At 36.5% G+C, this 16355-nt stretch overlaps 1 protein-coding gene across 2 annotated transcripts in view; it reads right to left on the reverse strand.

The window, feature by feature from the left end:
- The window catches only part of Itpr2 (inositol 1,4,5-trisphosphate receptor type 2), a 474501-nt gene that overhangs the window by 291409 nt on the left and 166737 nt on the right, over positions 1-16355 (reverse strand). For both annotated transcript variants that reach the window (XM_077109287.1, XM_076854229.2), the window contains one exon: positions 2045-2238. In XM_077109287.1, coding sequence (XP_076965402.1) covers positions 2045-2238 — 194 coding nt within the window. The remainder of the gene's footprint in view (positions 1-2044; positions 2239-16355) is intronic.

Here is a 16355-nt window from a genome sequence, read left to right on the forward strand (position 1 = left end):
AAATCCTTTTTACATCACATTTTCACTGGTTCCCCAATCCAAATCCAAATCAATCTCTCTTCCACCCTCCACTCACCCACCCTTCCTCCTCCTCCTTTTCCCTTTTCTCTTCCTGCTCCCTCTCTTCCCTCCCCCTTCACCCCTTCCTTCTCATCTTTCCCTCCCACCCCCAGATGTTTATGCTCCTTCCAGGTAGGAAACACTCTTTGTAAGTCACATATTTAATTCACCAAACATTTGTTAAGCCAGGTACTGAGGAAGTGGCCAGGGATACAAAAATGGTACCAAGGATATAAGTCTACCTCAGAAGAGCTTGACTCTTTTATTAATATGCAGTGAGTGCTCACACACTGGGTGAAGTGATTTTAGTTAATAAGGGGATTTTCAAAGCAGAAGACAGATTATGGGAAAAGGGAATAAGAAAGAGCTCTCAGATTTGATAACCTGGAGCAAGAGAGAAGGAAGAGAAGGTGGGCTGCAGGTGAACAAGGAGTCCGAGGGCCTTTTTAAAGCCTATGTAAAAAAAAGTAAGAAACAAATTAATTAAATGTGAAATATCCTTTCTCTTTTAATTGAAGATTAGTAATCCTAAATATAACCAAAATAAAATACTGAATTCTCTACTACATCAAATTATGAAAAACAAATAGAAGGTTCTTGGACGAAAGGAACAAATAAAAACAAAGGCAGAGAAAGACCATATAGAAAAGGTGAGAGAAAGAATGAATGAGAGAGAAATAAACAGACTGAAAAAGAAGGATACATTAAAAATGGGAAAAAGAAGAATCCTGAGAGAGAAGAAGAGCTGGCAGAAAGCAGAAGATCTGCCAAGGAGTGTGGCTACAAAGAAATTCTTCAACAGAAGTTTCAAGAAAGAAACATGCTCAAGAACAGGATCAATGAAACTGACCCCGACCCAGGGACCAGCAATCAGACTGAACAGAGGGTCAAGGAGAATTCATACAGTGCCCAAAGAGGCAGCAAAAATGAATCAGCCCCTGACTGCTGTGCCTCAGAATCTCATTTCATCCTTTTTTACCTGTTAAGAGTTTTTTCTAATGCTCCTTTTCTCCAACTGTGGGCTAAAAGGAGGTCACATGTTTTAGAGGTCGTCCCATGAGCAGGATGATGTTAAGCTGGGGGATCATTAGGTCCCTGGGTCAGGTGATGACTGCCTTTCTCAGCTTAAGAATAGGAAACCTCTTAAGTGATTTTTCAGGGTCATGAACACAGGGTTGGGAGGCCTGCCAAGGTTTCTCAGGATTCAGCCTTTGGAATTCCTGGAGGAACTGTGAAGCCTTTTATGATTATAAATCTAATTACTTTAAATGAAAAATGTACAGACCCTTCCAGGACTACTGACCCACTTCTGGTAGCTCAGTTTATGTTAAATTATGATGAAAGACTTAGTAAACTATATCCAGAATCCTAAGAGATTCTTGAAAACTCCAACTTCCAGTCTCCAAATCTGGAATAAATGCTATAATTAAGGTATCATAAAACTGCTTTCCAAACTTAACAAAAAAGAAAAGTGCTAAGAATTTATAAGCTACTCTAATGGAAATTTATTCCTAAAATAATGCATGTGTAGTAAGAGTTTATGTTGTTTAAAATCATAAAGTTAAGGTATTAGAGTAGGTTAACTTTTCAAGAAATAATTATTCCCTGTCCCTTAAAAACAAAGCACAGAGAGATGATTATTTATATAAATCACTAGAACCAATGATAACAATTTTTATTTGGGTTTCTTGCAACAACAATAAGTCTGGATATTTGGAATCATGTGCTTGATTCAATTAAAAACAGGAAAATAATTGGAATTCAATCATTAACTCTACCTTGCATAAATACTTCCTAAATGAGGAAAAATTCAATCAGGATCAATATCAAATGAAAAAATATATATGTGTAAGATGTCTTACCAGGCTTGTTCATAACTTTAAAAAATAAAATTAGATAAACAGCATTTCGGAATACTCACACAGCGACTGGGAACAAAAAGTTTAGTGAAATATAAGGAAAATGTGTCTGTCATGGGACGCACCTGTAAAATCTCGATGATCTTCAGCTTGGTGTCCATCACCGTCACGTCCTCATGCTCCGTGGGGCTCACCTGCTTAGTGGGGTGGATGCTGGGCTGCACATCAGGCACGCTCACAGGAAAGATGGAGCCTCTGCTGAGCACCATCTGGGTCATCATCTCTCCCACCCCATGGATGGTCCTCATGACGTTGTTCCCTGGCACCAGAAAAGGCCACAGTCAACACATGGAACACTTGGAGCTATGCAGCAGTGATGCTCGCCTGGTCACAACCAGGCCAAGAACCTGACAGGGAATGTATGACACATAGGAAAGGAGTACGGGCTCTGCTCTGACTACACAGATGGAGTTCAGTGATTGCAGGTGCACTTCAAAATGGCAGGATTTTTGAAGATCAAGTTTACTTTTCTCAGAAAATGCTTTCACATGATTCACTGAAGGTAAATTGCTGGTACCCCTAATATCCAGGCTCTTCTGTAACACAGGAAGTCCTACCAACTGTCACACCAATAGGCCCTTTCACAATAACAAAAAGAAAAAAAAAATGTATTGATTGTTAATGTCTATGACACAGTCAGTTTCAAACAGGGATACAAAGACTACAACCAAGTTCCCATCAAAATATAAATACATCTCTTTTCTCTTGTAAGAACCTTAAGACATTCTGCCTCCCTAAAGTTGAAAAACCCAAGAGCAGGAGGGGCAGCAGAAAGTGCCTATAGTTCCACCAACTTGAGAGGCTGAGGCCAGAGAATCCTGAAGCGCCCAGGAGTTTGAGGCCAGCCTGGGCAACACAGGTAGACCAAATCCCGACTCCACCCCACAAGAATGAAATATGAAAAAACAAAATGAACAAAGAGCATATTCTTCTTTTCAAAACTAAGAAAAAAAAAACTGAACAAGCCCTCTATTTTCACTTGTCATAGAAGCCACTTTACTAAACAAAAAAGTAATGAACCCCTGCTGGCATTACTACAGATAATGCTTCTCATATATGGTTACCTGGTAAGAATTGGTTTTCATCATTCTTTTAGGGATTTCGACATACAGCCTTATCCAGCTCAAACCAAAGCCACCAACCCCTTGGATCTCCACAAAGATTGGACAGGTGACCTCAGAGAGCAAAAATCCTACGTACAGATCATGCCAACACTAGCATTTTCTAAACAGGCCTCATATGAAAAGGTGGGAAGTTAGTTCACATGCACAGCCTACCAAGTACCTCACATTTCACTTCTCCCTAGACCTCAGACCACCCTGTTCTTTGTCCCATACCCTTCCCTAAACCTATCCTTGGGGAGGCAGTTTGAGTCTGGAAACTTCCTCTCCATTGGTCTACCTCATGAATAAACTCTACTTTGCAAAACTTCAGTGACTGGCAACACTACTTGGTAGGCAGAATGGACCCAACTGATCATAGGATTGCATAAAAACTATTTAAATGCTCAATTGTGACATTCTGATTCCACACTGAGGTCAAGAAATTTTTATCTCTTTTGTAATATTTACAAAAAGCTTGTGAGTACAATTTAAGAAAAAAGAACATCTCATGTGGGAAAAGAGTCTGTACTCTCCAATGCAATCCCCATCTCTTCATCTAATTTGAAAAAAAGACCATTCGAAATCCACAAAAAAACTAGTTGGAGGTATTTACAGAAATGAGTTAGTGACAAACATGATGGCATCCGCTGAAAATCACTGTTTTCTATGTTTCCTCCTGAGTTTGGCGATTTATTAATTTGTCCATCAATAAATCTGCATGATTTGTACCATGCCCCTACTCCCTATGCTGACCACAAACAGCTGGGTCAAAGGTTCCTCCTGTCACTCCCACGATTTATGCTCTCCAGCCTGGCTGTTGTCCCTCACTTCTAAGTTCCTACAACAAGCAACAAGAATTCAAAAGAAAATGGTTGTCTACTTTTCCTTCCAAACAGTGGTCTTTGCTTCGTGGGTGTTCATGGAACTCTGCCTGAAGCCAAAGCCTAAGAATCTGGCAAAAGAATTTTCCCTTCCCTAAGTGTCAAGGGGTGTAAACCAAGAGAAAGGCAAATGGAAATGAGGGGTCATGAGATAAAACTCTCAGCTCTAAAGGAAGAATACAAACTCAAAGGATGCCTAAAGGATCAAAGGACAAATAAAAAAAATGTTTAAAAGATGACAAGAGAATATGAATAATCCAAACCACTATTACCACTCATAACTACTATTATTTGTACATTGTGTAAAGATGATATGCTTTTTAAAACCCACTGTCTTATCTGTATGTGAAATGAGTACAAGTCAGAGGTCAGTGCTCCAATTGTACATTTGAATACAAAAAAGTAGTGTTTTTCTCTTAAGTGGCGTATGATAGGAAGAAATTAATTTAGGTTTTCTCCTTGAAGGTCTGGGACCAGTATTATGTTGCTACTTTCAAAAGTCAAAAAAGGGGAGGAAAAAAATTCAAAAAGGAAATTTCCAAATTGGACAAAGTTGAGACAGTTCACTATTTTCTATCAGAATAGCCTGAAAGTCTCCTTTTCTGTGGTTCCCAATCACAGCAAGTGAGTATTTCCAAATCTCCCTCACTGTTTGCCACGTGGATTGCAAGGATGCACCTCTGGTTACTGGCAATAGTTTTGGGTTTGGGTTTGAAGTCCAACCAGTACATTCATTCAAGTCTTGATGCGAGTATATATGAGTGTTTGCCTCCAAAGATGATTTCTCACCACTAACAGAGAACAGGCTCCCTTGTTATTCTTAACCCTGAATCACACAGAAATCCTTGGCACCCACAGTGTCTGAGTCTTATTTAGATTTGCATGGAAAATAATCATTTAATCCAAATGATTATAATAAAGACAATTAGACCAGACAATTCTTCACCCAAATATAGAACCCATTCCCAAGAAATTAAAATCCAGAGGCCAGAACCATATTAATATATAACATATGTTGTCAGTGAAATGGGAGGGTTCGTTCCAGTGGTACCACATCCTCGCATGCCTGTGGCACGTGGTTGCCACAAAATTCTCCTGACATTTCCATGTACGGCCAACTCAGGAGTCTCAAGTGAAAGGATGCTGTATTTTCTGGGTTTGCTTGGTGGTGATGAGAAGTGCTGTGATTCTGAACTATTGCAGCTTGAAAAACATAAGTCAAACACTGCATGAATCACAAGCATGCAAGTCTTCCTGGTATCTGTTTTTCCACAGAAAAAAAATTTCTAAGTCTAGACTGTCGAGATAAATCAGAGGTGATCAGTCCCCAACATTACAAAAGAGAAGTCATATTATTTCTCTTCTCAACCATAATTAGTTAATATTGACTTAAATATTTCGGCAAAAAGGCTCCTAACAACAGAAATTTTCTGGACAATCTAATCCCTAGGAATTCTTCTATAATTTTTGTATATTAATCTAGTAGCTAGATTTGGGATATATGTAAAAAAGCATGTTGTGATAATCTGAAAACCTGGAAGTTGTTTCTGTTGAGTTAAAAGCAAGAAGGAAGGAATTGCTTAGGAGGAAAGGCAAATGGACTTTTTAGGTTTTTTCATTATACAATTAGATACATATTTTTACTAATCCTAATTCCCTCAAAAGAAAAAGCCAAAAATGAGACAGGTTTAGTAAATCCACACTGGGAATGGTGATGGAATCATCTGAGAACATATTGTTTTGTTCCTTTGATTGTTCCAATGATCCAAGTTTCCATTACCCATTTCAGAAAAGTGAAAAGCAATGAGGTATGTATATGACACTGAAGCTGCTGCATGGACCAACATTTAAATTTGCCTTATTCAGAAGTTACTGTGGGGAATCACTACTGGGTTCAACAATCATTTGCAACTATATGGATTTATAGAAGCGTAAGAGATTTAACAGGATCTTGACCGAAATTTACCTACGGTAGTTTATTTGAAGTCATCTTTACGCATTATCTCTTCCCATTAGAAACACTTTTCTCTTCTGAACACATAAGAATAGAAATGATAATTTGAATTTTCTTGTTTTTCAGATTTCAAATAGACATTACTATAACATTCTCAGGATTTATAAAAGATAATAGACATCTGATTAGAAGTGTTCTTTGAATAATTGTTCACACAATTTAATTGTTCTATGACTAAAGTCAGCTCAGTGTTTTATAATGATTTAGAAGCCAGAATGGATAATACAAAAATAATTCTTATTTTCCTTGAAACATATTTTTACAGCTGGATTTGCATAAATGCATCTGCTCTTATAATAATTCACTTGAAACAGAATGACACTAAGCCAGGAAACCGTGGCTCAGAAGGTCTTCCTAGTTCCAGCCTAGCCCAGCAGTAACTCACAAACCTCAGCGAGAAAATGCCTACACCCTCTAGAATGAGAGTAGTTTTCTATTTCAGTCATTTTCTAGAGCAGTGCTTCCTCTCCATAGCTGAAGGTTTGGGTTATAAAAGGTCAATTCTGTATACCAAGAAAACAAAAATATTCACATGAAATCAAAGCCTTAATTAAGGTACTGGCATAAGCAGAGCAACAGGTACCAACCTGGCTTCAAGATTTGAAGCCCCGAGAAGACCATCAGATGACTAGCCCTCCAAGCTTCAAGTGATCACAGTATTTCGGAGAGCTACATTAATTTGTTCCACACAGGGCTTTCCCCCACATGCTGAACCTCAATAGGCTCACTGTTCCTCTGCCTGGATTCTCTCACCCAGATGGTTACATGGCTTTCTCCCTTGCTCCTTTTTGATCTATGATGCAATGTCACCTCCTCAGCTAGACCTCTTCTAACCACCCTCATAAAGAAGCATTGCCATCAATGTCAATCCATGCACCCAGTGACATTTCAGCCACAGCATTATAACTATCTCACATCCTATGATACATCTGATTATATGTATATTGTGTTCTCTCCCCCCAACAAAAGGAAGGGGAGGAGAGAGGAGCCCCATGAAGGCAGGGATCCTGCCTCGCTTACTGTTCTGTTGCTATCCGGAGTAATGCCTGATGTATAGCGGGCATTGAATAAATGTTCATTCAATAAATGAAGGAATGAAAGAAAAAAAAGCTGGATAAATATTAAGAATGAGAATTACTTTTTTAGAAGCCTCGTATAAAAAATTGGCTTTCATTACATTAAAAATATTCCATCTTTCATCAAGATGAGTTCTTGCTTATTTTCTTTTATACTTCTCTAAATTTTTGCAAAAAGAATATATAATTCTGTGCTTCTTAAAAATCAATTTATTAAAAGGAAATAAAATTAATTAAATAGATACCACTGAGATAAGGGGAAATAATAGAACTTGCCTAGTTGAGGGAATATCATATCCCCTGTATTTTGTTGGGTCATAGGACAAGCATCCCTTTGCTTCAACTAATCCTCACAGGGTCCCCCTCACCCCACCCCACTTTACATAGCCAGAAAGTGGCAGAGTCTTAAATACATGCCAACTGATGTGAACATGACTCTTTTTTACCCCATACCATATTGCTTCATTAACAAGGTTCCAAAGAGTTTATGTTAGAACTCAGAAAGCCCAGAAAGACAAGATTCCAATTAAAACTGCACTAAGAATGTGGAACTGCTGTTTGCTTCTAATCATGTAATGAATTTGCTCATATTATTCTCAAGTGATCTAACCCAACCAGCTTTCATTACATATGTTGAGCCACACATTACTAGCAGCTTTGTGTTTATATTACAAGGCAAGCTTTGTTCAGAAAGTATTCATAAAGCAACAAATTTTTCTCTGACTCCGTAACAGGGACATCCAGACATAAGAGAAGCAGAAGAATTTACAATATGGTTGGAAAATCTAAAACATGTCCACAAAAATAAAATTAAGACCAAGTATGAGGCAGATGGCATGGTAATAGCATAGCATGGGTAGTACACAGATGGCTTGGGATGTTTTCATTAGGAGACATCAGCTAAAGATGCGGGGAGGAAGTGGAGGACAGAATTTAGAACTAGGTTTGGGATGAAGTGAAGATTTTGATTAGAAAAAGCATGATTTTTGTCAAATCTTTGTTCAGAGTGTCAAACCTAATAAAATATGTTCTGGCTTCTTATAAGAATAGAATTTTATAACATGTACAAGAGGGCATGAAGAATAAAAAGTACCATATAATGTAAGGGATTACTTTAAAAGGGGAAGTGCAGGACATGAGCATGCTTTGACTTCACCTCTGAAAAACAACTCTTCTCATTTAATTAGCTTCCAATATAGTGGTCAGCACCTTACTAATGAATACGTGATCCTACCATGTAATCACAGCTCATAATCTCTTGTGATACAGCATGACTGACACACAATATTGCCTCTAAAAAGAGAGGTCCTCTAGAAAAGTGATTTACAAAGAACACTTAATAGACATAACAGATAATATGACACCTAATTTTCTTCATTCTAAATAAACACTCACTGAATACAGCATTTTGGTAGACTATTTATAAAGCCCAAGCTTCCAAGAGCTTAGAAATAGAACAAACCCAATAACTAACCAAAAACATCTAAAATAAACTAATGCTATTATCTGCCTTTTTTTTTCAAATATCAAGAAGACTACTTGAAAGAAAATTATTTCCCATCCCACACATTAAAGAAGTGCTATTCAAAGGATGAACTGAAAAAGCAATTCATACAAAATAGTGGTTGAGTTCTGCATTTTACTTTGGATTGCATCAGACAAATACCAACAAAGTCATTTCAATATTCTGAACCTCAAGATTTTAATTTACAAAACTGATCTTTAAATCTTAATAGCTGATAATGAGAAATAAATGAATTTCTTCACCATTTTTATGACTGAGATGATTTACTTAAAATGAAATGCACAGATATTTAAATGCAAGGTTTGCGCAGTTCTTACAAAGGCACATGGACACATAAACTACAAGCCATCTAAATACAGAAAATTTTCATTATCTCAGAAAGCTCCCTCATGCCCCTTCAGTTAATTTCCCAACATTCCTCCCACCCCCTCCACCCAGAGCATTTCTGGTTTCTCACAACAAAAACTCATACATTGGTTAATGTGGTATTTCATACGTATGATTTCGGTTAGTGATTATAGGTAAAAAGTTATAATTAATGAACAAATGTTAAAGGATAGAAGGCCCTCTAGTTTTTTGGTGCTTTGCTCTTCTTTGACCAGATCAGTATAGAAGCTCCCCCCCAAAAAAAAATCTGAAAAAAGACAGTACTCAGCACATCTTAGCAATACATGCACTAGAAAGCTTATAGTGGCACAATTCACAATAGCCAAATTATGAAACAAGTCCAGATGCCCATCAGTAGATGAGGAAATCAAGAAAATGTGATACACACACACACACACACACACACACACTATGGAGTTTTACTCAGCCATCAAGAAGAATGAAATAATGGCATTTGCCAGTAAATGGATAGAAATGGAGAAAAATGTACTAAGTGAAATAAGTCAGACTCAGAAAATCAAGGGTTGAATGTATTCCATGTGGAAGCTAGACAAAAATAAGGGGGAAAAGGCAATGGAGGATCAGATAGAGAGATATAAGGAAGATCAGTGGAGTAGAAGTAGGAGATAAGAGGGAGGGAGGAAGGAAGGGAAAGGAAAAGAAATACAGAATGAATCTTAACAAAATCATGTTACATACATATATAAATATATCAAAGGAATTGCACCTGTGTGTTTATATTAAAAAGTACCGATCAAAAATAAAGAAAGAAAGACAAAGAAGAAGATGAGTAGAGGAGGGAGAAAAAGGGGAGGGAGGAGAGGAGAAAAGGAGGGCAATAAGGATTGAAGTCAAATTCCTTTTTGTATAATTTTATCAAAAAGAATCTAAATGCTGTATCTAATTATAATGCTCTAATAAGAAAAAACAGTACTGAATCCTGTATATACTGTTTTTTCCTATACATAACTATGATAAAGTATAATTTATAAATTAGGCACAGTAAGATAGTAACCATAATAACTAGTAAGAAAAACAATAGCAGTATACTATAATAAAAATTATTCAAAACTTATGAATCATTTACTCCCCAAATTTTCCATTTAATATTTTCAGACTGCAGGTGACCACAGGTAACTGAAGAAACAAAAAGGAAAACTGCAGATAAGAAGGGACCACCGTATTTTTGTCCGTGACTTGGACAGAGATTGTATGTTTCTCAAGAGCAAAGATAATATGAAACAAGAAGTGAATAACTATCAAATATAGTTACGGTGAATAACTATCAAATTCCAAAACTACATTAATAGGCGAAAAAATGATAGATTAAACCCAACAAGGGATAATTAAAATAAAAGAAGCCATTGCACTTAAAGTCAAAATTAAAACAACTTAAATACAGGATGAATTGAATGTGTTGTAAAAGAATACAAATCAGAATTTTAGTTAGATTTAAGTTCAGTAACAATCAATACTATGCCTTTGTTGCCAAAACACTCATTCTCACCTAGGCTGATTATAGAAGTAGAGTGTCCAGAATGAGTGAAAAAGTAGTTATCCTGCCTCTGTTCTTTCAGAGTTTGAAAAATCATACCACTCACATGGACTGCAGAAGCAAGCAGGGGTTTCCATCCTCATAGCAAATAAAGTAGACTTCAATCTTAAGTCAATCAAAAAGGATAAAGAAGGACACTACATACTGCTCAAGGGAACCATACACCAACAAGACTGAACAATTACAAATACATATGCCCCAAACAATGGAGCATCTACGTCCATCAAACAAACTCTTCTCAAGTTCAAGAGTCAAATAGACCACAACACAATAATTTTGGGTGACTTTAACACACCATTTTTATCACTAGATAGATCTTCTAAACAAAAGCTGAACAAAAAAACTATAGAACTCAATAATACAATTAATAACTAACACTTAACTGACATATATGGAATATTTCATCCTTCAATGAGAGAATACACTTTATTCTCAGAAGCACATGGGTCCTTCTCTAAAATAGACCATATTCTATGCCACAAAGCAACTCTTAGAAATATAAAAAAGTAGAGATACTACCCTGCATTCTATCAGATCACAATAGAACAAAATTAGAAATCAATGATAAAATAAGAAATAAACGCCACTTCAACACCTGGAGATTAAATAATATGCTACTGAATGAACAATGGGTTGCAGAAAACATCAAGGAGGAGATTAAAAATTTTTAGAGGTGAATGAGAACACAGATACAACATATCGAAATCTCTGGGACACTAACAAAGCAGTTCTAAGATGAAAGTTCATTACATGGCATTAACTCCTTCAAAGAAGAAAAAGTCAACAAATAAATGACCTAATATTACATCTCAAAGCCCTAGGAAAAAAAGAACAAATCTACACCAAAAGCAGTACAAGACAGGAAAAAATTAAAATCAGAGCTAAAATCAATAAAATTGAAACAATTGACAGAAAAAGTTGGTTCTTTGAAAAAAATAAATAAAATTGACAGACCTTTAGCCATGCTAACAAAGAAAAGGAAAGAGAAAACTCATATTACTAACATAGGTGACAAAAAAAAGGAAATATCACAACAGACACTATGGAAATACAGAAGATAATTAGAAATTATTTTGAAAACTTGTACTTCAATAAAATAGAAAATATCGAAAGCAGACAAATTTCTAGAGTCATATAATTTGCCAAAATTGAATCAGGATGATAAACACAATTTAAACAGATCAATTTCAAGTGACAAAATAGAAGATGCCATCAAAAGTCTACCAACAAAGAAAAGCCAGGACCGAATGGATACACAGCCAAGTTCTACAAGACCTTTAAAGAAGAACTAGTATGAATACTCTTCAATTTATTTCAGGAAATAGAAAAAGAGGGACCACTTCCAAACTCATTCTATGAGGCCAATATCACCCCGATTCCAAAACCAGGCAAACACACATCAAAAAAAGAAAACTTCAGACCAATATCTCTAATGAACATAGTTGCAAAAATTCTCAATATAATTATGGCAAATTGAATAAAAAAACATATCCAAAAGATAATACATCACGATCAAGTGGGATTCATCCCAAGGATGCAAGGTTGGTTCAACATATGGAAAGAATTTGGTTTGAATCACAGGAGAAACTCTTAGAACTAGAGATGGCCACACAGAGGGAGCCAACATCGGGGGAGGGCTAGCCATTTTCAAAAAGGAAGAGCTGAGGTGCGGAAGTGATGTTGGCTTTCTATGTGGTTCCAGGGAATAGCAGTAGGACCCAGTTGGAAATTAGAGGAAGGTACATTTAGAATCACCTTAAAAAAGAGAAATAACAATTACAGCAGTGAGGAATAATAAAGGCCAGAACTTTGCAAAGGTAAAATCATGATCCCTGCAGGTGGCCAAGATTCTAGATGACCATTTGTCACAAGTATCTATGAAGATGTGAATTTCATATATTATATAGATGATTTATGTGGTTCCTTATTAATGCTCTATATACCTATGTTTGAGTCTCAATAATACACATTATAGGTGGTCCTTGGTGGACTCACTTGACAAGAAGTTGAGAGAACTGGGGAACCTACCCAGTATAATGTTCATACTTTGAGGCTCCCGATTCTGAGGAAAGGATGGTATTTATAATAGAGAAAAATAACTGTAGTAGAAAGAAGGTAAGGACCATCAGGTCCTCTTTAGTCATGCTTACTACCTGGGAAATCATCCTCAGCATGATCCTGCTCACTTAGTGCAGGCAATGTTGATGAGGCTCCTCTTGGATATCAGGAGAAATGCCTAGACTCATTCCTGTCCCTCCTACTTAACTTCAGAGGTTTCCAAGTCACCTTATAGCAAAAAGAATGGGAATAAAATTCTTCACCCTGAACTGCAGAATGTGCTTCACCCAATGTGTGACAGACCCATTTGGAATAACAAACCCCAAAATCTACAGGTGGTGCACTGATTTTTTACACATCCCACTGAAACACAAACCCAGAATCAGTTTTCTGCCTCTACAGGATCAGAGAAGTTACAAAGTATAAATAAAAATAATTTTATGTTGCAACTTGATGTGAGCAACCCAGTTGAGAGAAATATGAAGAACTTATACAGTTACTTTATATCTTATGATGTTATATAAATTATAAATATCCATTCAGTCCTCCTGTAGTTTATTAACCTACGGTTACCAAAAAATTTTGGACCATAATACTCTATTAAAATGGTTCATAAGGATTACCAAAAAGATATACTATGACTTGTTAAAATTGCTAAGATAAAAATATTGAAACAAAATATCAAGAAGAGTTTTAACATGAACTGGCATTTATCATGTTATTTCCCTTTCACTGTAAGTTAGAAAAGCAAAACTAATGAAGTTTATAAATAATTTAAAAATCTTACATTCTGAATGCTATGGTTCAAAAAATATTTTTATTATTCAAATATGTGAATATTTATATAAAACATATAACTTATATAATTCATTAGATGCAGTTCATTCAACAAATATTTTTTAATCCAGGTTTAATGGCACATGCCCGTAATTGGGAGGCTAAAGTAAACGTTCTAAGCCATCCTGGAAATTTAGCAAGACTCTGTCTCAAAATAAAATTTTAAAAAGGGACTATGGGCGTGGCTCAGTATCAGAGCACCTTCGAGTTTAATCCACTGTACCACAAAAATAAATAAATTTTTTGATAACCAAGTTGATATATAATAGTACATTAGGCATGGTACAAGTCAAATATAGAACCAGAAATAGAACTATTTTTACAGTTTTTCCTCCAACTGTAGTTCTCTCAGTCAATAAAATGAATCTTTATTCTGCATTATCTCGGTAGTAACTCAAAGAGTCATGCACCCTTTGATAACTTTACTGGAAATGACAGACAATAATTATAAAATGAACAAAAGAAAATACACAGGTATATACTTGTGGTATTAGAATCCCTAAATATTTCTGCTCTTCAGATGCATATATACTTACACCAGGTATGTCATACATGCATTTGGCCCAACAATAAGCAAGATGTGAAAGCACAGTGACACGTTGCTGAACAATGGCAATATGTTCTGAGAAATGGGTCATCAGGCGAATTCATCATTGTACAAACATCACTGAAGGAGATTATACAAACCTGGATGACATCACCTTTGACACTCCTAAGATATACACTATATACTGTCATAGATGTATCATCCACTGTCCACTGAAGCATGGTTACACAGCTCATGTGACTATAAACATGAGATACAGAAGTAGGTCACAGAAAGGTGGCTGAGGAGATTGTTTTGTTGGGGAAACAGCAAGAGAAAGAACTAGTGAGATCTATCAGGTGGTGAAGACCCTTGGGCATCAAATTAAGGAGCTGAGTTATTCTCTAGAGATGATGAAGGCTAAAGAAAGAGGTAGCAAGTATAACTTAGAAGAATCTTATGTGGGGTCCTGTGGAGATAGCGCCAAGGCAGAGGCATGGAAAACAATCAGCAATCTATTGCAAGAAGGGAAGAGAAACACCCAGCTTCAACAGATAGCTGGGAGGTAAAACTTTTAACACTTGGAATTAAAACTCTGTTTCTTTTTCTTTTTTTTTTTTTTTTTTTAAAGAGAGAGGGAGAGAGAATTTTTTAATTTTTTTTTTTTTTTTTTTTTTTTTTTAGTTATCGGCGGACACAACATCTTTGTTTTGTATGTGGTGCTGAGGATCGAACCCGGGCCGCACACATCCCAGGCGAGCGCACTACCATTTGAGCCACATCCCCAGCCCAAAACTCTGTTTCTGAAACAAGCCAAACCACCACTCATGTACTAATGATTCCTTTAAAAAATTATTTTTGGTCTGACTAATAAAATCACTTCAAGCTAAAACAAAATTCTTAGTAAATACATAGTGTGTTCTATTGAATTTTGGGAGGAAACTTGAAAAAAGTAGAAAACAGAGTCCTTGCACATGAGGAAGTCTAAAGTTAGGGAGAGAAAAATAAAGGACACTTGGATTCAATTTTTCCAGCAAGTTACAAGCTAAATGATCTGAAGAAAAGTATATCACCTATCTAAAAACCCATTTCCTGGTCAAAACCATGACCAATACACCAAACTTGTTGGACTATGGTAAGAATTAAAGATAAAAACACATGGAAAAGACCTAAAGGTATGATATTAAGCAACTGATACCCTCTTACAGTAATTCCTTGCTAAATGTGTGGCCTGGCGTGTGTTACATAGTTATTCAGTGATATTTTGCACAAGCCACATTTCCCTCACATTTCTTTTAAAAAAATATATATATATGCATTTGATTTTTAAAAGAAATGTGAGAGGAATGTGATTCACTGCACTTCAGGTGTTTGAGATCTTCTTGCTATACAGGGAAGACTAAACTCCCCAAAGGAGAGTTATTTTAGTCATCATCCATATCTAAGAGAAAGCCTGATAGTTACCCAGGCACTTTTTCTAAAACTTATAAAAGTTTAAAAGGAAGGAAAAAAAAGTAAAAAGAAGTATAAAATATATTGTATCTTAAGCCAAAAAGAACTCAGAGGTGCAGCCAGCAAAGCACAAAGCTAGTGAGAAAACCAGAATCAGAAGATCTGAATGTCACAGAAATCCTTCTCAACATCTAAAGAACAAGATTCTGGAAAAGGCATGCTGCCCGGGGAGGCTGCTGATGCCAGTTGCTCTGGGGCATTTGGAAATAGGTAGCTTCCAAAGATTTTTCATGCCTAGAAGTTTGTTGTGCTTTTAAATGTTTTTAATGTCATTTTTATTTTTCTTCCTAAGCTCCACCTCCTCTGAGATCTTAATCTTGATCCACACTTTTTTCAATTGTGTTACTTTTCTGGAAGATAATTATAGTGGATGCAGTGATGGTCCTGCCTAGATTTCCCTCTCAGAAATGAGGAAATATTGTCCCAGCTACCCTGAGTGCTTCCTGGAGGACAGTCCTTACTGTCAGACCCCTATGATGATTAACAAGTGGTATGGTCTGAACAATATGTCACCCCAAAATTCATATGGTGAAATCCTTGCCTCTAAGGTGATGGATTAGAAGGTGGGGCTCTTGGGAAATGATCAGGTCATGGAAGAGGAACCCGCATGAATATGATTCATGTCCTTATAATAGAGGTCTGAAAGAGACCCCCTGAGCCCTTCTCCCACCTGAGGACACAGTAAGGAGTTACCATCTGTGACCCAGGAGGTGGGCCTTCACCAGACACTGAGTCTGCTGGCCCCATCGTCCAAGACTTCACATCCCCCAGAAGTGATTTAAATGTTTGTTGTTTATAAGCCACCTGGTCTATGGCATTTTTTTGTGTGTTTTGTTTTAGCAGCCCAAATCATCTAAAAAGAGAAAATTGGTGCCAAGAAGTGAGACACTAAAAACATGGAC

Source organism: Callospermophilus lateralis, chromosome 4 (assembly GCF_048772815.1).
Source record: "Callospermophilus lateralis isolate mCalLat2 chromosome 4, mCalLat2.hap1, whole genome shotgun sequence".
Taxonomy (NCBI): Eukaryota; Metazoa; Chordata; class Mammalia; order Rodentia; family Sciuridae; genus Callospermophilus; species Callospermophilus lateralis.